The sequence below is a fragment of the Canis lupus genome, chromosome 7 (genome assembly GCF_003254725.2).
Source record: "Canis lupus dingo isolate Sandy chromosome 7, ASM325472v2, whole genome shotgun sequence".
Lineage (NCBI taxonomy): Eukaryota > Metazoa > Chordata > Mammalia > Carnivora > Canidae > Canis > Canis lupus.
Window position 1 is genome coordinate 19949686 of NC_064249.1, and position 23723 is coordinate 19973408.

Consider the following 23723-nt stretch of genomic DNA (forward strand, 5'->3'; position numbering starts at 1 on the left):
CATGAACCCCATCCTGCCAGCACCCTGACAGGCCATTAAAAACACAAAGCCTTTCCATTTACAATTCCTGGAAATGTATTTTATCCAGAGAGGCCAGAGATAACAATCATTCATAATTCTCTGAGTGACTATATATTCCCAGGACTCAAATAAGACAATTACATATTGAAAACATTTTTAGGAGAAAATGAACTTTGAACAGACATAGGAAAGATGAGGGATAGGAAATATACTAAGAATACCTATGTGCCCAATCTGTGCCAGGCACTGGGCTCAGCACTGCATAGGCACTGCTTCATTTAACTGGTGCAACAATGTTCCAGCTACTGTGCCATTTTCTCTGCTCCCAGCAAGCCTCCAGAGTGAGCTAACATTGTCGCCACTGTCTCATTTCCCATTCATTCTTTCACCCACTGTCAAGGTCACCAACCATCTTCACATTGGAAAGTCTAGTAAAAAAATATCACTACATCCTACTCCATACTTTACACTTCAGCAACATTTGACAGAGCTGACCATACTGTCATTGAGAGCCTCAAAGGCTGATTTTCTTAGATTATTTTTATTTTTCTTCTAGGATTTATCAGTAATCAAAGCTGTTTTGTCTCTCTCCACACTAAAATGTAGCTTAATAAGGACAGAGACTGTTTCATTCACTGCTCTATCCCCAGGACCTATAATAATGCCTGGTCCCATGCCCCTGGGATTAAAAAAAAAAAAAAAAATTAAGGGAAATGAATGGGCGGGGGGAGGGGGGAATTTTTCCATAGAACCTATTCGTTCTTTTAAGTTTTGTACAATCTGTATGTTATTGACTATAAAAATAATTGCACAAAATTCCCAAACACTGGATTTTATGGTAGGGGAAGTTAAAAGATCTGGAGAAGTAATTCATTTCATTCCTCTCCCTTGCCTTTTACAGGGCCCCACCCAACTGCCCTATATATTGTCTTAGAGGAAGAGAAGTAAAGACATATGGGACGCAATTTTTATGGTCACCCTGATAGTCAATTTTGTTTTCTTGCCGTCTCACTCAAATCCAGATGTATTAGCAGTTGTTATACTGACACTGTCAGTAGTCACTTATGTATCTGAGAAAATGTTCTCTTTGGGACGACTGAAATTTTCATCAACCCTATAGTCCTGGGAAAGCATGCAGTGGGATTCCTTGATGTCAACTGTCCTTGGAAACTGGGACCAAGCTCAGGTTTTATTAAACCTGGCCCGGGTTTCTGGCCACAGATGCCAACTTCTCATCCATAATTAAGCAGCTGATAACTTTGCAGGGAAGAAAGGTGATTCGTGAGCCCAAGATAGCTTCAAGATGGTATATGCCCCTCTCTTCGCCAAATTGTCAGATATGGACTCTGTAGGTTTGGACCAAATGGTGGGAGTCAGCACTGAAATAAAGGAATTGTAAATTATGGAAACAGTTGAGGTACTCCACAGGGTTCATGTCACAAGTCATTCTTCTTTTTCTGGGACCCACTGTGTTTGGGACAACCCTAGAGTTTGTGTTCTAACACTTGCCAGGACAGATTGTGAGCAACAGAATTACATATATAATGCCATTTGGTGATGGAGACTTTCCATTTTCACTAGAATATATATTTACTTTTAGAGTTACCATTACCAATCTAAATTCTTTTTATTCCACAATTCCCCTAGTATTATTACGAAAGCTACTATTAGGGAAAGCTGTTCATTCCTAAAGATTCAGGGTCTCAGATACAAATTTATATAAAAGAATATAAATTACATTTATTGAGTAACTCCTATATGCCTAACATAGTTGAGATGTTGGCATAAATTTGAGAAATTAAGTATCAGTGACAGAGATACTATATAGATATTCCTCATGAAACAGGAGTGGTGGATAGCAATTGCTATCTGTAGAACAGAAACCTTGGTATAGAACCCAAATGACTTCCAATGAGAAGCATCTGGATTTCCTAATTCTGATTTCTAATGTTGCCCTCTAATAACTGGCAGTCTTCAACCTCTCCAGGAATATCTAAAATCCTAGTTTCAATCTTATTCATACTTTAGGGAGAGGTTGGGTTGGGCATGGAAACACTCAAGATTTACTAGAGACCCATTAAATCAAAAACTTCAAAGTGGACCAGCTGTCTGTATATTCTGAAAGTTCCACAGGTGATTATCACTCATGTCTCTGTTTAAGACCCATCACCATATAGCACTTTGTCCTAAGCCTCCTCTGGAGTTTGTGAAGTCAACGTCTCCTTGCTTGATCAGATACAAGCTTTTGCTATCAAAAGGCTGTTTTTTTAAATTATTATCATTCTTTCTTTACTGAGATGTAATTCATATGCTATAAAATTCACCCATTTTAAAGTGTACAATTCAGTGGTTTTTAGTTTATTCATAAAATTGTGAAACCATTGTCACTACCTAATCCAGAATATTCTCATCATCCCAAAAAGAAACTCCATACCCATTAGCACTTTCTCTTTTCCCTACACCCCCTAACCATTGGCAGTCAATCTACTTTGTCTCTATGAATTTGTCTGTTCTAGAAATTTCATATAACCGAATCACACAATAATGTAGGCTTTTCTATCAGCCTTCTTTCACTTAGCATGTTTTCAAGGTTCGTCTATGTTGTAGTATGCATCACTACTCCATTCCCTTTTGTGGTTGAGTAACATTCCATTTTAAAAATAGACCACATTTTTTTAATTCATTCACCAGTTGTCATGAATTAGTGGGTTGTTTCCACTTTCATTGGCTACTGTGAATAATGCTCTATGAACATTCATGTCCAAGTCATGTCCATAACTTTTTCTCTTCAGTAAATAGTTAGGAGGTAAATTTCTAGGTCATAGCGTATTTATGTGTTTAGCCAGACTATTTTTCAAGGCAGCGGCATCATTTTTTATTCTCACCAGAAGTATATGAGGGTTCCAATTTCCACATCCTTACCAACACTTATTATATGTCTTTTTTATTATAGCCATGGTAGTGAGAGTGAAGTATTATATTGTGCTCTTGCCTTGCATTTCCCTGATAGCTAGTGATGTTTAGCACCATTTATGTGCTTATTGGCCACTTGTTTATCTTCCTAGGAGAAATATGTTAAGATCCTTGCCCATCTTAACTGGGCTATTTGTCTTTTTATTACTTATAAATTCTAGGTGCAAGTCCCTTATCATAGATACATTTACAAACATTTCCTCCCATTCTTTGGGCTATCTTTTCACTTTCCTGATACATCTTTTGGGGCACAAAAATTAATTCTGATGAAAGCCAATTTGTCTACTTTTTAATAAAAATTTTATTCATTCATGAGATACATAGAGAGGCAGAGACAGGCAGAGGGAGAAGCAGGCTCCCTGTGGGGAGCTTGATGTGAGACTTGATCTCAGGACCCCAGAATCACCACCTGAGCCAAAGACAGACACTCAACCACTAAGCCACCCAGGTGTCCCTGTCTTTTTTCTTACATTGCTTATGTTTTTGGTGTCATATCCTAGAAACCATTTCTAAATCCAAGATCACTAAGATTTATACCTATATTTTCTTTTAACACTTTTATAGTTTCAGCTTTGACTCTTTTTGAGTTAATTTTATATATGATGCAAGCTAGAGTCCAACTTCATTCTTTTCCATGTGGCTATCCATTTGTCTTTGCATCATTTGTTAAAAAGATGATCCTTTCCCCATGTATCAACTTGGTACTATGTCAGAATCAATTGACCACAGATGTATGGGTTTATTTCTCGACTATCAATTTTATTCTCTATTCTATTCACTTATATGGCTATTCTATTCTAATATGGCTATGTCATACAATTTTTATTGCTGTAGATTGATAGTAAGTTTTGAAATCTGAAAGTGTGAATCCTCCAACTTTTTTTTCCATGTTGTTTTGGCCATTCTAAGTTCCTTATATTTACACATCAATTTTAGAATCAGCTTATCAATTTCTAAAAAAAAAAACTTTACCTCTCGATAAGAATTGCATTGATCAATTCAGGAATATTGACATCTTAACAATATTAAGTCCTCCAATCCATAAATATGGACTTTTTATTTAGATCTTAATTTTTTCAGCAACATTTTGTAGTTTTTAGTGTACACAAAGTCTTAGACTTCTTGTTAAATTTGTTCCTAAGTATCTTATTCTTTTGATGCTATTATAAATGGAATTATCTTAATTTCATTTTCAGATTATTCATTACTAGTATTTAGAAATACAATTGATTTTTCTATAGGAATCTTGTAACCTGAAATATGAATTTTTTCTTAGCTCTAATGGATTATGTGTGTATTAGGATTTTCATTTATATAAGATCATATTATATAGATTTTCTCTTTTCCGATCTGAATGCCTTTTATTTGTCTGATGTCTTGACTTGAACCCCTGCTCTAATGTTGAATAGAAGTGGCACAAGTGCACATCCATGTCTTGTTCCTGATCTTATGGCAAAAACTTTCAGTCCTTCACTATTAAGTACAATTTTACCAGTGGTTTTTTTGTCAAGGCCCTTTATCAACTGAGAAAGTTCTCTTCTATTGCTAGTTTATTGAGTGTTTCAATAATAAAAGTGTTGCCTTTTGTCAAATGTTTTTCTGCATCTATTGAGGTGATCATGTGGTTTCTTTGTATATCATTATCTTAGTGCTTGCCATTCTCCCTATTACTGTTTTCATACAAATTACATCTTTATACATTTTGTGTGCATCAACAGATTTATAATTAAAAATTTCTTTTAGAAGAAAAAGCCACCAAAAGTGTGTCTATCTTTCATATTCACCTATGTAATTACCATTACCAGTGCTCTTTATTTCTTCATGTAGATTTGAGTTACTAATTCTTCATGTTAGCCTGAAGAACTCACTGTATTATTTCTTGCAGAACAAGTCTGCTACTAACAAGTTCTCTCAGTTTTTGTTTATTTTGAAATATCATAATTTCTCATTTATTCTTGAAGAATATTTTTGCTGGATATAGAATTCTTGGTTGGCAATCTATTTCTTTCAGCACTATGAATATGTCATCTTACCACCTTCTCGCCTCAAGAGGATGCCTTTTTTCCCAGATGGATTTAGGTCCTGGGCTCTTCAGTTGTCTCCTTCTCATTCTTAAATAACCATTTGGTATCCCTGCCCTCTCTAAGAAAATTGATATGCCTTTCCACTGCATGCCAAAGAAAATTCCAAATCTAGCAAAAGGTAATGATGCATTTTTTAAGAAAAGGAGCTTTGATTAGTTAAGTGATTCACTGAAATTGTGAAAATGGAAATTTGTTTCCAAAAGACTGAAAGGGAGATAACTATAGTTCAATATTCCTCCCATAAGACTTTTTCTTCTCACAGTGCTCTTCCTAGAAATATGGGGAAAGTCCCATGAACTCTCAGTATTTAAATACACATACAGTATTAGATATAGCTGGAGAGGACAAATGTCATTAGATATTGTTCTCTGAATAGACTCAAGAGACATAGATAAAAATATTGCTTGGGCTTTATTGTTGTCTCTGTTTTCATACAAATAGATGTGGAGACAAGACATGGAAAAGAGTTGCATTTTCTGATAAGATCTTTGGAGTGTTACCTTTTCAAAAGGAGGTAATCTGAACCTCTCTACCCTTATGCCCTCCTTTAGTCCTTCATTACTTCTACATGAATTATGGATTATTGCAAAAACCTCTTAACCAATAGTCCTGTTTCCAATCTTGCATCTTTCAGTCTGTGCTTCATATTTGCTCTCAAACTGATCTTTATAAAGTGCTTTGAAAGCCTTCAATTCATAAAAAAGAATGAAATCTTGCCATTTGCAATGATGTGGATGGAGCTAGATAATATCATGCTAAGCAAAATAAACAATCAGAGAAAGACAAATACCATATGATCCCACTCATCTGTGGAACTTAAGAAACAAATGACCATGGGGAGGGGGGGGAAGAAGCAAACCACGAAACAGACTCTTAACTATGGAGAACAAACTGATGGTTACAATAGAGCAGATGGGTGAAGGGATGGGTGAAATAGGAGATGGGGATTAAGGAGGGCACTTGTGATGAGAACCAGGTATTGTTATGGAAGTGTTGAATCACTAAATTTTACAGTTGAAGCTAATATTACACTGTATGCAGACTGGAATTTAAATGAAAACAAAACAAAAAACTTCCAATTGCCCTCAGAAATCACAATTCATTTGCATGGTTTGCAAGCCCATTTTCATTTTGCCTCATTTGGTCAGCATTATTTCTCCATTACCTTACCTGTACTCAATGATTCAGCCATATTGACTTACTCCAAGCTCCTTAAATACACGATGCCCTTGCCCCCCACATGTGCCTCTGCACATGTGGTCTCTGCTTGGTGCATACTCACTCTCCATCTTACTCATCTATACCTTTGTCTCTCGATTCAGGTGCAATTAATTATGTGAAGAAAAAATGAACTCCTTTAAAAATATCCACACACTAATTTAAAAATCACCCAGTTTAAATTTGTATCTAAAGTTTTGGATTTTGCAATGGGCAAGCACAGTAGAAAGTATCCTAATCATGGTATTGCCTTACTTCCAGAAAGATATATGGTGATCTTCTGAAAGGCTCTCTCAATTGCCACATGCTACTATATAGTTCTGATGTGCCCAAATTAATCTTTGTGAATGCATATGCTTTCTCAGATTATTTTTAAATCAAAAGGAGTAACATATTAACATTCCCACAGATGGCCGTTAGCAGTGAAAAACTATTCCTATTAGTGTACATAGGTGACAGAACAATAGTTGAAATTGCTGCTTAGATGAAAGTGCTGAGTCTAGAGCATTAATGAATATCATTTCTTTTAGGATGGAAAAACAGAGGATAATGTAGCAATGAGGTTGGGTAATATCAATAAATTAAAAACCTATATTGAATAAACACAGTATACAGCATTTGCTTTTATAATGAGCTATTTGTTCTGCTCATACTTATCCATCAAAGTAGTTCTCAAAATTTTAAAAACTCGATTCTTAAAAAAACAGTGAGCTCATTTCAAAGTTTTATTGAACTCCTTAATGATAACACCAGCAGGACGTCAAAGCTATTTTCAAAGACCATGTGAAAATGAGGTCCTTATAATGAACGAAGAAAAAAAAGAAATAGTGAAATAATAAGTTAGTTTTGGTTAATGCTCCAAAGGACAAAAAAACATAACCCATGGAGTTATCCTCTTCATACTGGCAGAAAAGAAAATCACATTATAAATTTTACAGACTTGCAAAATGTTTAGGCCATGATTAGTTATGCAAATAAAGGTTGGTAGGCTTATTAGAAAATGCTCTTAGCTTAACATGAAAGGTCCCATCTTTTAGACTCTACAAGTTTGGGGTAATTTTCCTTAAACTGATTTAACTTGTTTCTTTTCTCAGCCAACTGGAATGTATTTCCCAATGCCTCATTGCTTCCTTTTGTGCTTTTGAAGGATCTTTTAAGTGCTTTTGAAATACCTTCATGCACTGGAACTAGAGACAGGTGTATGACCTAACCCAGCTTAAGTGGCAACTTCTGAAAAAAAAAAAAAAAATCCCTGCAGTATATACTGCCCTCTAGCTAGGCTGGGTCAAGCCTTCTATGTTGCCAAGGATCCCTGTATATGCTCCCTAGAGCACTTATCACATCCTATTATGGTTGTTTACCTGCAAGTTCTCTTCATCCTGTCCACCCTCTCACCAAACTGTGAAATCCTTAAATACAGTAATAATCTTTTGTCTTTAGCGTCTAGCACAATGCCCAGAACACTGAAGATCCTCAGCAAATAAATGTTGACTGACTACTAAAGGAGGTGAGGATTAGATATCCAGACATTTATTAACACTTGGTTTTAATGTCTCTTAAGACTGATTCCTTAGTTTAAAAATGGGTCCTCTGTGTTTGAAGGAGGTGGAGATTTAACACAGTGGAAAAAATCTAACAATCATCTTTCACTTTTGTGTTATACACTTTTTAGTAACATGACAAATTTAAATTTAAATAGCCAACATATACATCATTAGTTTAAGATATAGAGTTCAGCAATTCATCAGTTGCATATTATACCCAGGGCTCATCACATGTCCCCCCTTAATGCCTACCACCCAATTACTCAGCCTTTAAGTTTTGTTGACTCTTTCATTTGCTGTGCAGAAACTTTTAATCTTGATGAAGTCCCAGTAGTTCATTTTTGCTTTTGTTTGCCTTGCCTTTGGAGATGGGTCTAGAAAGAAGTTGCTGTACCAGAGGTCACAGAGGTTGCTGCCTGTGTTCTCTAGGATTTTGATGGATTCCTGTCTCACTTGCATCCATTTTGAGTTGACCTTTGTGTATGGTGTAAAAAAATAGTCCAGTTTCGTTCTTCTACGTGTGGCTACCCAATTTTCCCAACACCATTTGTTGAAGGGACTGTAGTTTTTCATTGGATATTCTTTCCTGCTTTGTTGAAGATGAGTTGACCATAGAGTTGAGGGCCCATTTCTGGGTTCCCTATTCTGTTCCATTGATCTGTGTGTCTGTCTTTGTGCCAGTACTATTCTGTCTTGATGATTACAACTTTGTAATAGAGCTTGAAGTCTGGAATTGTGATGCCACTGGTTTTAGTTTTCTTTTTCAACATTCCTTTGGCTATTCGGGATCTTTTCTTGTTCCATACAAATATTAGGATTATTTGTCCCAGCTCTTGGAAAAAAGTTAATGGCATTTTGATAGGTATTGCACTGAATGTGTAGATTGTTCTGGGTAGCACTGGCATTCTAACAATATTTTTCCAATCCATGAGCATGGAATGTTTTTCCATTTCTTTGTCTTCCTCAATATCTTTTAATAAGTGTTCTGTAGTTTTTAGAGTACAGATTATTTACCTCTTTGGTTAGGTTTATTCCTAGGTATCTAATGGTTTTGGTGTAATTAAAAATGGAATCAATTCCTCAATTTCTCTTTCTTCTGTCTCATTGTTAGTGAATAGAAATGCAACTGATTTCTGTGCATTGATCTTATATCCTAGCATGTTGCTGAATTCCTGTATGAGTTCTAATAATTTGAGAGTAGTCTTTTGGGTTTTTGACATAAGGTATCATGCTATCTGCAAAGTGTGAAGTGTGAGAGTTTGACTTCTTCCATGCCAACTTGAATACCTTTTATTTCTTTTTGTTGCCTCATTACCGAAACTAGGACTTTTAAGTACTATGTTGAACAACATTGGTTAAGAGTAGACATCCCTGTCGTGTTCCTGACCTTAGGGGGAAAGCTCTCAGTATTTCCCCATTGAGGATGATATTTGCTGTGGGCTTTTTGTATAAGGCTTTATGATATTGAGGTATGTTCCCTCTACCCCTACACTGTGGAGATTTTTAATCAAGAAAGGATGCTGTATTTTGTCAAATCTGTTTTTATGCATCTATTGAGAGGATCATATGGTTCTTGTCCTTTCTTTTTTTAATACGATGTAAAATGCTGTTTTGACTTGCAAATGCTGAATGACCCTTGTAGCCCAGGAATAAATCCCACTTGGTCAGGGTGAATAATCATTTTAATGTACTGTCGGACCCTATTGGCTAATATCTTGGTGAAGATTTTGGCATCTATGTTCATCAGGGATATTGGTCTGTAATTCTCCTTTTTGGTGCCATCCTTGTCTAGCTTTGGAATCAAGATAATGTTGGCCTCCTGGAATGAGTTTGGACATTTTCCTTCCATTTCAATTTTTTGAAACAGCTTCAGAAGAATAGGTATTTGTTCTTCTTTAAATGTTTGGTAGAATTCCCCTGGGAAGACTTTCAGCCCTGGACTGTTGTTTTTTGGGAGATTTTTTATTACTGCTTCAATTTCCTTGCTCGTTATGGGTCTGTTCAGGTTTTCTATTTCTTCCTGTTTCAGTTTTTGTAGTTCATAAGCTTCTAGGAATGCATCCATTTCTTCCAGATTGCCTCACTGCCTCACTGTTGGCATATCATGATGAAGAAATTTAACATCTTTTCATAGTTAAAATAATACTTCATGTCACCCTACATGAGTAAATTAGAAACGAGGAACTACTTACTCACTGACATTTGTCTGGAACAGGGGAGGATTGATTAAGAACTGAAAGTTGACTCAGCTGAGATGGGGGTCAATGGAATGTTTTCTCCTTGATAGAATTCTCAGGATTTTGGTTAATTTGAGAATTAACTCAATATCATATCACTTTGAAACATAGGATCTAAGAAGTGCCTATTTGGTCCTAGATACTTAGAGCTTCATTTCCTTCATTCATTTATCGCCTCTCCATAAAGCAGGCACTCCACAAAGGATTACTAGATAGTCAAGTTTTCTGGGAATTTTTTTTTTTTTTTTTTATGATAGTCAGAGAGAGAGACAGAGAGAGAGAGAGAGAGAGGCAGAGACATAGGCAGAGGGAGAAGCAGGCTCCATGCACCGGGAGCCCGACGTGGGATTCGATTCGGGGTCTCCAGGATCACGCCCTGGGCCAAAGGCAGGCACTAAACCGCTGTGCCACCCAGGGATCCCTGCAACTCAACTCTTATTTCCAGATTCCCACCTCATCAAGGTAATAGGAATAATATATGAACAATGTCAAAACAAGTTTAAAATATTTCCTCATAGAATATTATTACCAAGGAAGAGAAAGCATTATATTAAGCCAAAGATAAAGACTGATGGGAAAACCTTCAAGCTGTTGAAGCAAGTGCTCAGAGAGCAGATTCACTCCCTTGTTAACATACACTGTAAAGAAGAAAAGAGGGGCAGGGATGATTTAGTCAGGAGCATAGATTTCACTCTGACACTAATAGTTACTAAGAGTAATGGGTAAATTTGAGCCTAGTGGCTAAATCCTAACTCTAAGAACTAACTCTAAGAAGTGCACCCAGGGTCAGTGCTGCCAAGCTAGGGGGCTGGGCAGGGCACTCTAGCTGGTCATGGAACACACTGAGCAAAGTTAGAGAAGAAATGAAAATGAAAATGAGAGAATGCTCAATCAGAATGGCCCACTGCCAGTGTAACCAGGCTGGTTCAGCCTTAGAAGATCCGCCGGGTCCAGGCTTCCCTCCACATCCCTGGGCTGTCCTGGGAGGTGTCCTGAGTTCTACTTGACATCTGATCATTTTCTTTCAAGAGAGAAAGAACGAGTTCTTGCTACTGGCAAATAGTTGATCCCAAGGCCTGTTTTTTTTTCTTCCCCCTGTATGCCTGGTCGGTTGCACTAGGAAGCTATCTTCTTTTAGTAAAGGATGAGCTCTTTTAACAAATTTAATACCATGGAAACAGGAAGTTACACAGCCTGTGTCAAACAGACCCATCATCAATTTTCATTGAATTAGAAAATGAGAGCCCTCTCATCTAGTGACAGATACGTGCTGATGGTCCACCTAGAATGCAGGGGGGAAGAGAGAAAACTATCCTGCCCCCAAAGACACTTCTTTCCTCATCTTTCTAATTTATGCATTTGAACCATGTTACTACAACACTTCGGCGACTGTCCTAGATTTTTCTAGTCAGCAACTGCATATTAAGGCTGTCATTTCTCTACTCAATAATTCAGGATCATAATAGTTCAGAAATAAGGTAGGTTGAAAATTTATACAAAGCTATTGAGTAAACATTATTATCCTAGTTGTAATGATTTTTGCTCCTGGGATGTGGTAGAGGGCAACGATTTTCAGCAGCAAATCTGCTCTGTGCCCATGCGTACACTCACATATCTTCCCTCTCCTGCTCCACCTTCCTGTTGGCGTCATTCGAGACTGACGCCAACAGGCTTCCTGCACTTGCTTTAATTTATCTGTGCAAGTTACCGCACCGGGGTCACAGAGAGGTTACAGTAGATGTTCTTCTCATTGCTCTTGCTTAATATTCGCTTGGCTTTTCTCTTGGGGGTTGTCAAAGGGGGAAAGAACCTAGGGGAAGATGATGGGATAGAAAGGGCACCTGGAAGCTTTCTTTGGAGAGGGGCAAATATGGCCAGTCAGGCCCTATCCCCTTTCATTTAATCAGACAGGCAGAAACCTCACTGTAAGGTCCTTCTAAGTAGGAGTTATCTCATTTATACTCGGATCCTTGGAGTTTTGCATAAGTATCAGCACATACAAAAGAAACAAGTTTTTTTGTTAAATAGGGCAATGTGGAGGGTCCAGGACATGGTCAAGGCCCAGGCAGAGAGATGTGGACAATCCTGTGCCTTGATTCAGAATGCCCCCAGGACAAAAGGACAAAAGGACAAAAGGATGTTGCAGCTGGGATGTAAGTGCATTCTCCACCTCAGGCAATCATCTCTCCAGGCTCTACACTCTCAGGTTCTTCGAATATTTGTCCTAAGACAAGTTAAAAACAGAGGGGATATATATCATGCAAGGGAAAGAAACCTAGGCTTTTGAAATCATTCAACAAATACTTATCATACACTGTTGTTTTAGCCTCTCAGGATTCAATGAGCAAAGCATACAAAAACACTTGCCTAGGGACACCTGGGTGGCTCAGTGGTTGAGCATCTGCCTTCGGCAGGTCATGATCCCAGGGTCCTGGGATTGAGTCCCATGTCAGGCTCCATGTGGGAAGCCTGCTTCTCCCTCTGCCTATGTCTCTTTCTCATGAATAAATAAAATATTTTTTTAAAAAAGCACACTTGTGGGGAGTTTAATCCTCATTGATCGAACAAACAATAAATAGAGAATAAAATGGTATATCTTATATTAGAAGTTAGGAGCTATGGGGAAAAAGAGGGTGATCAGGAGCAAGGGGATTAAGCAATAATTTTCAAAATGACTTCTGTGAGAAGATTCAGATAGTGGAAGGAGAAAAGCCAGACAAAGTCAAAGGTGGGGGCTGCCCGACTATACTCAAGGAAAGCATGGTCAGTGTGGGTGGAATAGTGAACAAGGGGGAGATTGTAAGAGATGAAGTCAGAGAGGCAATGGGGCATGTCATGTAAGGCCTTGTGAGTACTGTTGGCAGATTTAGCAACTAAAAACATAGATTCCCAGTTAATTTGAATTTCAGATCCATAATGAATATTTTAAAAGTACAATTATGTCCCAAATACTGCATGAGACATACTTATACTAAAAAACTGTTTATCTGAAATCCAAATTGAACTGGGCATCCTGCATTTTATCTAGCTAGCAACACCACCACTTGAATGCCATTGCAGGGACTCTGAGGCAAACTGGGGGCCCTTGGAGGGTCTTGGGCAGAAGAGGGATTCCAGTAGACTTAAGAGTTTGAATGGTTCTCCCTGGCTGTTTTGTACAGAACAGAGGAACGAGCGATGTAGGGAGTGGGGGAGCTAGATGAAGTTGTTGAAGTAACCCAGGCTAAACACAATTCAGACCAGGTGGTAGGAGTGCGGGTGGTGGGAAGAGGTGCAACCCCAGATACATTTTTAAGGTGTAGCCAGTAGGATTTGCTGGCTCACTAGGTGCAGGGTATGAGAGAAAGAAGAATTGGTGATAACTCCAAGGATTTTGGTCTGCATAGGTAGACAGAAGGAGTTGCCACACTATTTTTACAGAAGGCTCTGGAGGTGGTGTGGTTTGGGGCACAGGTCGGGGGACATTTTGGACTGGCTAAGTTTGAAATGGCATTTGGGTATCTGAGCAGAAACGCCATGGAGGAATTTGAGTATGGAGCTCAGGAGAGAGCTCTCAGCTAAAGATATAAATATAAATATAAAATCTTTGGGATGTAGATGGTAACTAAAGCCATAAGCCTGGAGGAGCTCAACAAGAAAGTGAGGACTGCTGCCCTTCAGCATTGAGAGGTCAAGGTGAAGAGGAGGAGCCAGAAAAGGAGGTGTGTAGAACTGACCAACAAGGAAGAGGGAACCCTAGAGACTGTGATGTCCCTGAAGAAGAGGAGTGCCAAATGATACTGACAGGTTAGGCAAGGTGAGGACTGAGGGCTGACTACTGAATTCAGCTATGTGGAGATCACTGGATACCAGAACAGGAGCACTTCTGGCAGAATGGTGTGGGCAGAACTGGAGTGGGTTAAAGAGGGAATAGGAGAAGCACAGTGGAAGACAATATAGATAACTCTTTGGGGGAATCAGCCATATTTAGTTCCTGCAACTGACTAAATGTGATTTCATTTTCTGAGCTACAGGTTTCTCCTCTCATAAAAAAAAAAAAAAATAGAGAAGGATGCAGTGAAAATTAAATAAAATATGTAGAAGATACAACATAAAGTACTTAGTAATTTTATATTAAAATTATTATGACACAGTGTTAATTTCTGGCACAGTATAGTGAGATAGCCAACCTTTCAATGACTCAAGTTCCCTATCTGTAAAATGAGAGTAGTGCTGTTGTAATGATTAAATGAAATAATCTACATAAAGCACTTGAAACAGCTTATGGCACATTATATGAACACAATAAAGCTCTTACCATTCAAGCAATTCTCTTATGAATACTGGTCTACCCCTTTTGTAAAGGCGGTGCACCCAGAAGTGAAGAGGGTGAAGAACTTACAAAATAATCTCCTGTCTTGGGTTATAACATCCTTGTGCTAATGTGATCTAAACTCATTAACTTTTGATGGCAGCTGTCTCTGCTGCTTTGCGACGTGTAAAGCCCTCTACAAGTGACAGTTATTTTAACTGACTCAAGATCTCGTTGTAAGTTAAACCCACTCTCTACACCAGGGATCTTGCTTGTCTTCACTTGAAAGTGAAGTCACAAGGGCTAATGGTTGTTTTCCATCTCCCTGGAGGACCTGGAGAGCATACAGTCTTAAACACAGAATGTAGAATTCCTGCAGGCATTCTTAATCATTTCTGAGAATCTGAGTAGCCTTCCCCCAGAAAACACACACACACCCAAAATTTAATGCACTGGAATAAGAAAATCCCTTTATGTAAAGACTCACGATGTGCCTAAAGTATAAGAATTTTGCTTTCTTTTCCCTATAACAAACTTATAAACAGGTCAGAGAACCTGTCTGCTCTGGAGAATACAAAATAAAGATGGAAAGGTGATTTTTTTTTCTTAAAATTTTTTCAACAGAGCATGTTAGAATTAGTAGTTGTCACTTCTAAATATGAGTAGAGCCTTGTTGGTGTCTCCCCACTGCCTTCAAGGATAAAAAGGAGCCATGCAGCAGGAAAGTCTAAGCTGTGTAAGAGGCAGCTTTATGTAAGGCTAAATTGGAGAAATTTTAAACTGTGGGAAAGATGATCACCCTATGAGAATTATTCTAAGACCCTTATTCCCTCCACCTAAATTCACTTTGTCACTCAGCTTGTTTTATCAAGTAAAAAGAGAGGTTGGACTTCCAACTCAGCAATCCTACAGTGCCGTGTAAGAGTAAAGATTTGGCTCTGGGCTTGGCAAAAGAACGTCTGTCCTCGAGCGCCACCTGGCAGTGATGAGAGGGCAAAACTGACTCTGTAAAGTGCTTCATTTCACATTTCACTTTTAGAACAAAAAAAGTTTTGTTTTTTTAATCCAGTGTGCATTATTTCCTTCATCAACTTTACTCTGAGGAGCAATTCAAGTAGAGGAATCCTAGGTTCATAATCCCTAAATTAAAGTTGTTACAGGGTTTTCTCACAGTACTTCCGCTCCATTTCAGCAGCTGTTCCTGAAAGCTTAGCTGTGTGTCCACTTGAAGGAAAGCCTGAGCACTATCACAGACAAGCCCTCAGCCAAAGTCCTCTACTAACACCAGATCACCCTAAAATTCCTGCCGACTCCTTCCAAGGACATCCGGAAATTCAGTTCTATTCAGATTTCACATCAAGGATCCAAGATAAAATGACTACTGTCCGGTTAGCAAACAATAAAGTTACCACTGGCTCCACCATTGTGTGTGTTGCTTCAACACTTCGCAGACTGCCGTAACATTTGGCTCTTCCTGAGAGAGGGGTAAGAAAGGCCACCACAATTCAAGTATGTGATTTAGTGGGAAAGTGCCACCATGGGATAGAAAAGAATATGACAATCAAATGAAGATCTGTGTGTGGGAAATAGGGAGTTGCTAATCAGTGAGGTTAAAGCTTCAATAACTCAAGATGGAGTTCTAGAGATCTGCTGTACATCCCTGGGCCTCTAGTAAATACTGTATTGTGTTCCCGAAAATATTTAGTGGATAAGCCTCATGTTGTATTATTACAATTTGATAAAATTTTTAAAAATCAGTTGCTGTAGGCTGTCATGCTGCTGCTTCAAGCACAGTAGTTCTCAACTTCTTATTCCCACACCAGTCTGTCTCAGTGGCCCCCTGCATCAGGTATGCCTGGGAGAAGGGAGGGGAGGCTGGACGCTGAGCTCCACTAGCGAGAGGCAAAAAGGCAAAGGAGATGGATGGCAGGGCTGAGTTGGTAGCCTGACTAGTCTGAAAAAGTGCTGTCCTCACTGGCAATCTGTTCCTCTAAACCACCCACCCCCCGCCTTGAGAATCACCATTCCAGAGGCAGGACATGCATCCAAGTGGTTTGTCCTAATCGGGACAGAGTTGACATTATCCTCTTGCACATTGGTTCGGAGCCCTTCCTGCTCATTGAGCCATAGGAGACCACTTAAATCAGGACCTTTGGGGGAAGATGTGATCCAAGCTGTGCAAGTTTTCGAACGTTCCTCGGGGTGATTAAGATACAAGGCCAGGCTTGCAAACTGCTGCCCTACCTGCTGCCTCGGTAATGCTTGGTCATGGTTAGTCGCCAGCATTTTATTCTTCAGTGGGAATCCATAATTTAACTTTTACCAGGGAACAAATTTAAAACTAGCAGTAGTTTCCCTGCTCATTTCTTTAGTTGCATTAATGTTTTTAAATCACATGTTCTCACACTACACTGAATTCAAAACAGAAAACATTACAACATTAATCTCCAAAGAATTAATGGCAGAAAAGTCACCAAAAAAACAAAAGGTAAGAGAGTTCTCTTGGTAAAGAGAACAGATTCTTGGGTTTCTTTCATTTCCCTTTGCCCCTGGAGTCATCGCTTTGGCAGGGTCCAGCACCACCACAGACCTGCCCCACCCTCCTTACAACTCAATTTAGCACCAAACTAGGTCCAGGAAAAGCAGTTTACGTCCAAACTAATGTATAAATCCCTAAAGAGCACTTTTTTTTAAAAAAAGATTCTATTTATTTATTAATGAGAGACAGAGAGAGAGAGAGGCAGAGACACAGGCAGAGGGAACACATGCAAGGAACCCAACATGGGACTCATCCCAGGTCTCCAGGATCAGGCCTTGAGCTAAAGACAGCGCTAAACCGCCGAGCCACCAGGGCTGTCCATAAAGAGCACTTTTAAATGCATTTGTTTCATCACTGAAACTGGGTCTGTGGTGCTGAAAGATTTTCTGGAAAATGAACTGGGATGTCAGAGGTAGGCTTCCACGAATAAAGAACGATAAACTAAAAGGAGCCAGTTTGACAAATCAAACTTTTCTGCAAGGAGGCCACAGAGGTTGATTGCTGAGAAGCTGCAAGTATCAAACTGCCTTTTCTTTTTTGCCATTTTCTCTCACAAACCGAACCAGAAAAATAACTAAGTATGGTTTATGCAGAAAAATAACCTAGACAAAGTATGTGGTCATTCTACTCAGTTCTCTTACTTAGAGAACATGCTCTTTATTCAATTTTATGTAAAGTTTAAGTAGGATGTTTGTGTTTGATTAGACTCCTTCCAATAAAGCCCTCTGTATTATCGATATTCAGAACATAGCATTGTAGAAAAAAGATCAAGATTTCAATGAACCTTACTCATATCCTATTCTGTTTACTCATTCATCTAACTCAATAAAATTACTTACTGAACATCTACCCTATGCCAGAAAAGACATGAAGGTGGATTGGCCTAACACGATGGCAGTAGATTTACAGAAAAATAGGTGGGTTACTGAGATACTTAGGAGGTAGAATTTGACAGGATTTGATATGGATTGAATGTAGGGATGAAGGGCAGGGAGCAGTCAGGATGATTCTACTCCTAAATTTTTATCTGAAGCAACTAGCAGATGGTGTAGGGAACACTGGCAGCAGAGGAGGGCGATCCCTCGAAAATCCTGTTGAAGAAAGTGTAGGATATGTTTCAGGGGTCATAGAAATTAGGAAAAGAAAGGGTAAACTTTTGACTCTAGTCCATATCATACATGTTTAAGATTCATCCTTCTAAGCAAAGGAGAAGACAGGCATCCATTAGGAAAGAGGAAGACAGGTATCATGAGGAAGAAATAGGGAACATCCTGTGGGGATACTTTGCTCAATAGTCAATATCCTGGTACACACACACAGTCTTACTTAGTTGACAAGTATTTTCCTCCAAAAGGTATCAGAAGATATTTTTCATCCAACCATATGAGTGACAATTGCAGAAAGAGGATACTTCTGTCAAGGAGTCATTTGTTGCAGTAAGAAATGAACCGAGGTGACTTTGGTTGCTAACTTATGGTCCCATGGAATGACAGATTAAGGATAAGGTTGTGCCAAACCACCTGAATGGCATTTGAGAAATCACCTGGAAATAATCTGCTCCAGGCAGAAGAGCTACTATAGCAAAGGCTCTGAATGTGGAATTGGGTGATCAAGCAAGCAGCTGAAAGAACACTGAATTACAGCTGCAAGTGGAGACCACGTTTGGCATTCAGTGCGTGGAAAGTCTCAGAAGAGAATTTAAGACACTGGAACATGGCTTAGAAGGCTGTGACATGTTGCTATCAACAAGAGAAATAAAACAGGTCTAAAATGTGGCTGTCAGCTACTTAAGAAGTAGCTCTGGTGTGAATGAATTCCAACTGCATGGAATAAGAGTCTATCTACAACATAGCAAGGTTTACAAAGGTCAAGAATAAAAAGGACATGCCAAAAATGAGGACAAATATTTTAGCCAAGACAACTGTCAAATCTCTATTTGCACAACTATATAAGCAAATTTCATATTTTAGTCAATTAAGTTCTTTGGGTCACATATTTAAGTGAAATTTTCATTCCTGCGGAATCATAACAGAAAGCTAGTTACAAAAAAACACCTAGACATTTTTTTCACAAAACAAATTCCAACTTCCCAAATATATAAAATAAATAAAAAACGCTGTTACAAACTCCAAAGATAAGCCAATCATTATTCCTTGATCTCAGTAACTTTCCATTAGTTCCATAACAAAAGTTAATAGAGCAGAGAAACAGTCCTAAGTTTGGTTTCCTCATCAAATTATCTAAATTGCACTGAGACATAGTCATCAAGTAAACAATGTTTCTTATAAACATTTTTCCATAAATTAATATTTTTTAAAATTTTAACCAAAATATAAAACAAAGTTTATACCAAACAAAAAGTTAAAAGTATTTCCTGAGGGCAGCCCCGTTGGCGCAGCGGTTTAGCGCCGCCTGCAGCCCGGGGTGTGATCCTGAAGACCCGGGATCAAGTCCCACATCGGGCTTCCTGCATGGGGCCTGCTTCTCCTTCTGCCTGTGTCTCTGCCTCTCTCTTCGCTCTCTCTCTGAATGAATAAATAAATAAATCTTTAAAAAAAAAAAAGTATTTCCTGAAAACTATGCTTATAACCAAGAAATTTTAGCGGTGAATAAATTCTGCACTCAAGTCTCAAGTGGGTCAAACACTCAATTTCATGTGAAAAGTGGCATACAAGTCAACTGGGATTCTAAATGTTAGAGAAAAACCTTGATTGAGAAGTTAAAATAATTTGTCTACATAGTTAAAAATGGCAGAATTTAAAGTATTCTGGCTCCAGTAGGCTAATGACACTAAAAACTTCCTAGGTTTACTGGCAATTGACTAAATGAGACATATGATACCTAACTGTTAGGAGTACGGCTATCTTCAAAGAATCTAGACAGAGTTGCTATGCACCCTGGCTGGCATCTTGGAAAACATTAAGATCTGAATGGGCTACAGGATATTAAAAAGTTTTAAATGTCTTAGTGATGGCTCCTGCAAAATTATGATTAATGCTGTCCATGACATTGTGTGTGTGTGTGTGTGTGTGTGTATATATATATATATATATATATATATATATATATATATATATGATGAATTTAATTCTGAAAAGATATCAAAAGTTAGAAAAGTCTTGCCACCTGTGTATAAACGTCAGTAGGAAGCTTCAGAAGATGTTGGTTTCCCATCCCTTACTATGTCCCCCACCCTATTTAGACTCTTTGGCCACAGAATTGGCCCACTGTTATTTAAGCTAGCCACATTCCAGATGACAAGATCTTGTAAATCAATCTCTCTCCCCTCCCAACACCAGGGGTTTGTGCCCAGCTATCAGAACCACTATTCTTTTGGACTTACTTACCAAACTATGTCTTCTGGCATCAAATCATTTAAACTACATAAGACAGTTGCAATATTTTCCTGTAGATAGGGTGCTGAGTGAGGTCTCAGCAGATAGGGACTTTAAGGCCTGTGACCATGGACAAATCAGTCTTTCTAGGCTTCAAATTTCTTCATCTAAGGTCCCCTCTAGATCAGAACTCTGTAATTCTAAGTCCCCAGGTTAGAAAGAGTCTGTAGGTAGAAGCCTCTGGTTTTCGCCATGCCTTGTAATGGGCAACTGGCTTCTCAGATGTGTGAGAGTCAGAGGGTGGGTAACAGTCATAGCTGACTGCAGCTGGAAGAGCCTCTCTTTTGAAATCCCATGGTAGGTATTTAGATAGGAGACAGGTCTTTGCTATGAGCCACTGATTTAAAACCTGAGTGGCTGTCAGTAAAGCTACTCCCTCTTCCATATCTAAAGAGTTTATAACCAGCATTTTCCTTTATGTTCTCATCCCCATTCCCTCTCACACACTCAAACTCCCACTTCCCAATCAACACTTCTTGGGGGAATTCTATTACTTCTAATGGATCCTTAACGACAAAAATATGGGGAGGGGGACAATTCCAAGTACAATATACATCAACCCATCTTTTTAGACAATAAAATATAGTTAACTTAACCCTAACCTACAGAGCATCTATGTATCTTTTTTTTTCTATCTTTTTAACACTTCTTATTGTTATTCCTGCCCATATACCTGAATCTATTTACTCAAGTTCAAATGATCTACACTTTTTGATGCTTTGGGCTATTTTAGTTAACTACCAAGCAAGACCCATCTATGGAAGAAGGCAGGAAAACACATAGCAGGATCAGCTGTCTTAGTCAAAGCCAAGTAGTCAAAATATGTACAAGCTTCTCAGAGGTTCATTCTTCACTCTGCTCACTCAGGAAGTTAACTATTAATATCTGAAGAGGCTTCATTCAAACTGTATTGACACTCATTAGTTTGAGATGCCTCTGTCTAAAATGATTATCTGGCCATTTGCAAATGGATAGGATTATGAAAGAGCCTTATTAGAACAGTGATTCCATAACCCCACATCTAACTGGCAAAGTGTAAAATTAGTCGCTGTCAGGTTACCTGGCATTCGCAGAGTTCCTCCTGATAGCTCATGCTATTGACAGAGTTATGGTATGACCTACTAAATATGTAAATACTGCTTCTACCAAATTCACTTTGTCCCAAACCCAATGAGAGCCCATCTGGAGAAGTGAAGTATATTATTCAAACATGGTTTCTTCTTTAAAGGAAGAATTCGGGATGCCTGGGTGGCTCAGCAGTTGAGCATCTACCTTTGGCTCAGGGCATGATCCTGGTCCGGGGATAGAGTCCCCTGTCAGGCTCCCTGTGTGGAGCCAGCTTCTCTCTCTGCCTATGTCTCTGCCTCTCTCTCTGTGTCTCTCATGAATAAAAAATAAATCTTAAGAAAAAAAATAAAGGAAGAATTCTAAGAAGCATAATTCCAAAATGAATTTTCTTCTTTAAAAACAAATTGTAGATAATTACTTAAACCTACATGAAAAACAGAACTTTTCCAGGTTGTATCATGGCTGAGTATCATAAATGATATTTAACTGTCATATGATATTTAACTGTTCATTGGCCCTTCCTATAACTTTCCAACTGTCTTCTCCAATAAAGATGCCTGATATAAAATAAAAAACACCCAAATGGGAACCTGTTCCTTCTGCTGGGTCAACTATCAGTGATATTTCCAAATTACTTTTTTTTGGTCAATTAGAATATCATAATTCTTACATTGGAATTTAAGGTAAATCTGGATTTTTAAATTTTATTGCATTAAATATGTTTTCTTTAAGGTTTTTAAACCAAAACCTACCAGAATTTAGAAACTTCAGATTTAACTTGGTTTCATGATTGCTTAATACTAAGAAAGAAGTTTCAGCCAGTAATAGTCTAAATTTAAATGTACTTCCTATTTATTTTCATCTCATTCTCTTCCTTAGTGGACATTTTGCTGATTAAGTAGTTGAGAAAAGGACGAACTCCTTATTGTACAAAGAGCATAAATCAGGGCCAGCTCTGCCATGTAATCCTGACAGAGGAGACCTTAAAGGAGGGAGGGGCCCAGAAGGTGAGAATCAAGTTAGATGTAGCAAACAAGTAATTCACAGCTCTTTCTCAGATTTTACTTCTAAAAAATGCTTCTGTATTGGATTTCTTTAATTTGGGGATAAATCTGGTATATCATCACAAAGAATTTAAATTAGTACCACTTACATTCTTTAATTTCACCTTTCCAAAGGTCTCATTTGTTCTTGATGGTTCATACTTTGAGCTATATGGTGTTTCACATAATTTAACTTCAGAGAACACCATATCCTACAGACACTTAAACACTGACCCTCCTGGGAACTGTGAGGCCTAAAGAAATGGCACAGCCAAGTTTCAAGAACTAGTCTCTAGAATTTTGTTTTTAGCCACCAGGAAACTGCCTGTGCTGAAAAGACCACTTAATTTTTTTTAAATGTAAAAGTGTTTACATGACTAACGCTTCAGGATGTGGATTTTCTCACTGATCCTAGCATTTCAAAGAAATAATAATGGTAAGAATTGGAGCCCTGGATCATCTCTATAATATAGAAAATTTCAAATGAGAAAGAAAACGCAGCCTTACAATTCAGACATCCTTTTTCTGGAGATAAGGATCTGAGATCATTTTTGTCTTGCTAAATATGCATCACAAAACATTAGTTTTTCAGTTTTCATTTATCAGTCATGATATGTACAAGAAAAACATTTATAGAAACACACACACACACACAAAAACAATAAAAATAAAAACTCCTTTAAGCTACTACATTAAACTAAGGTGAAAAAAACTATGCAGAATAAGAAACATTGTCAATAAAAATTAAAACATTACATATCAATACTTACACAACAAAGTGGACTGTTAGCATAATAAAAGTTAACATATAGTCACACGGAAAAACAAAGGCATCAACTAAAAAAAAGTGTTTTGTCTCAAAACCTCCTCCTTGTTCAGGCCTTGGGAAATCACCAGGCCCTAAAGCACCTGGTTTATTTTCTCCCCTACTTCCTCCCTCATGCTTCCATCCTTTTCACACTGGGATACCAGTGTAAGAGTCTCCTGGAGGTGGCTAACCGTGCAGCAGCTCCTAAGGCAGCAGTGGCTGTACTCCGAGGAATGTAGAGCTTCTGGGAAATTTGGTGCTCAGGAGACAAAATCAAAGAGAGCTGGTCCATGGCTCCATGACTCTTATCTTTGAATACTGTAATAGCATGGCTACTAGAGAAATCATTCTTTAGGCTCTCTGGAGAGCTCTCCACTGAAAAAGAAAGAAAACACAAGTCTTTTCAAGGGGTTCTCATGCTCATTGTCTTCACTTTCCCATTCTAGATCTTTACTAATTTGTGTGACAATCATCTTCTGTCAGATAGTGACATTCTTCTGTT

General features: G+C 38.3%; 1 protein-coding gene across 6 annotated transcripts in view; it reads right to left on the bottom strand.

Annotated features, from left to right (window-relative positions):
- Positions 1-1041: 1041 nt before the first annotated feature.
- TDRD5 (tudor domain containing 5) overlaps positions 1042-23723 on the bottom strand; it is a 108798-nt gene continuing 86116 nt past the window's right edge. For 5 of the 6 annotated variants that reach the window (XM_025430141.3, XM_025430138.3, XM_025430139.3 and 2 more), the window contains one exon: positions 22994-23596. In XM_025430141.3, coding sequence (XP_025285926.1) covers positions 23352-23596 — 245 coding nt within the window. In that variant the 3' untranslated portion in view covers positions 22994-23351. Of the gene's footprint in view, positions 1401-22993; positions 23597-23723 lie in introns of those variants that run through there. The other variant, XM_049112177.1, reaches the window with a different exon arrangement.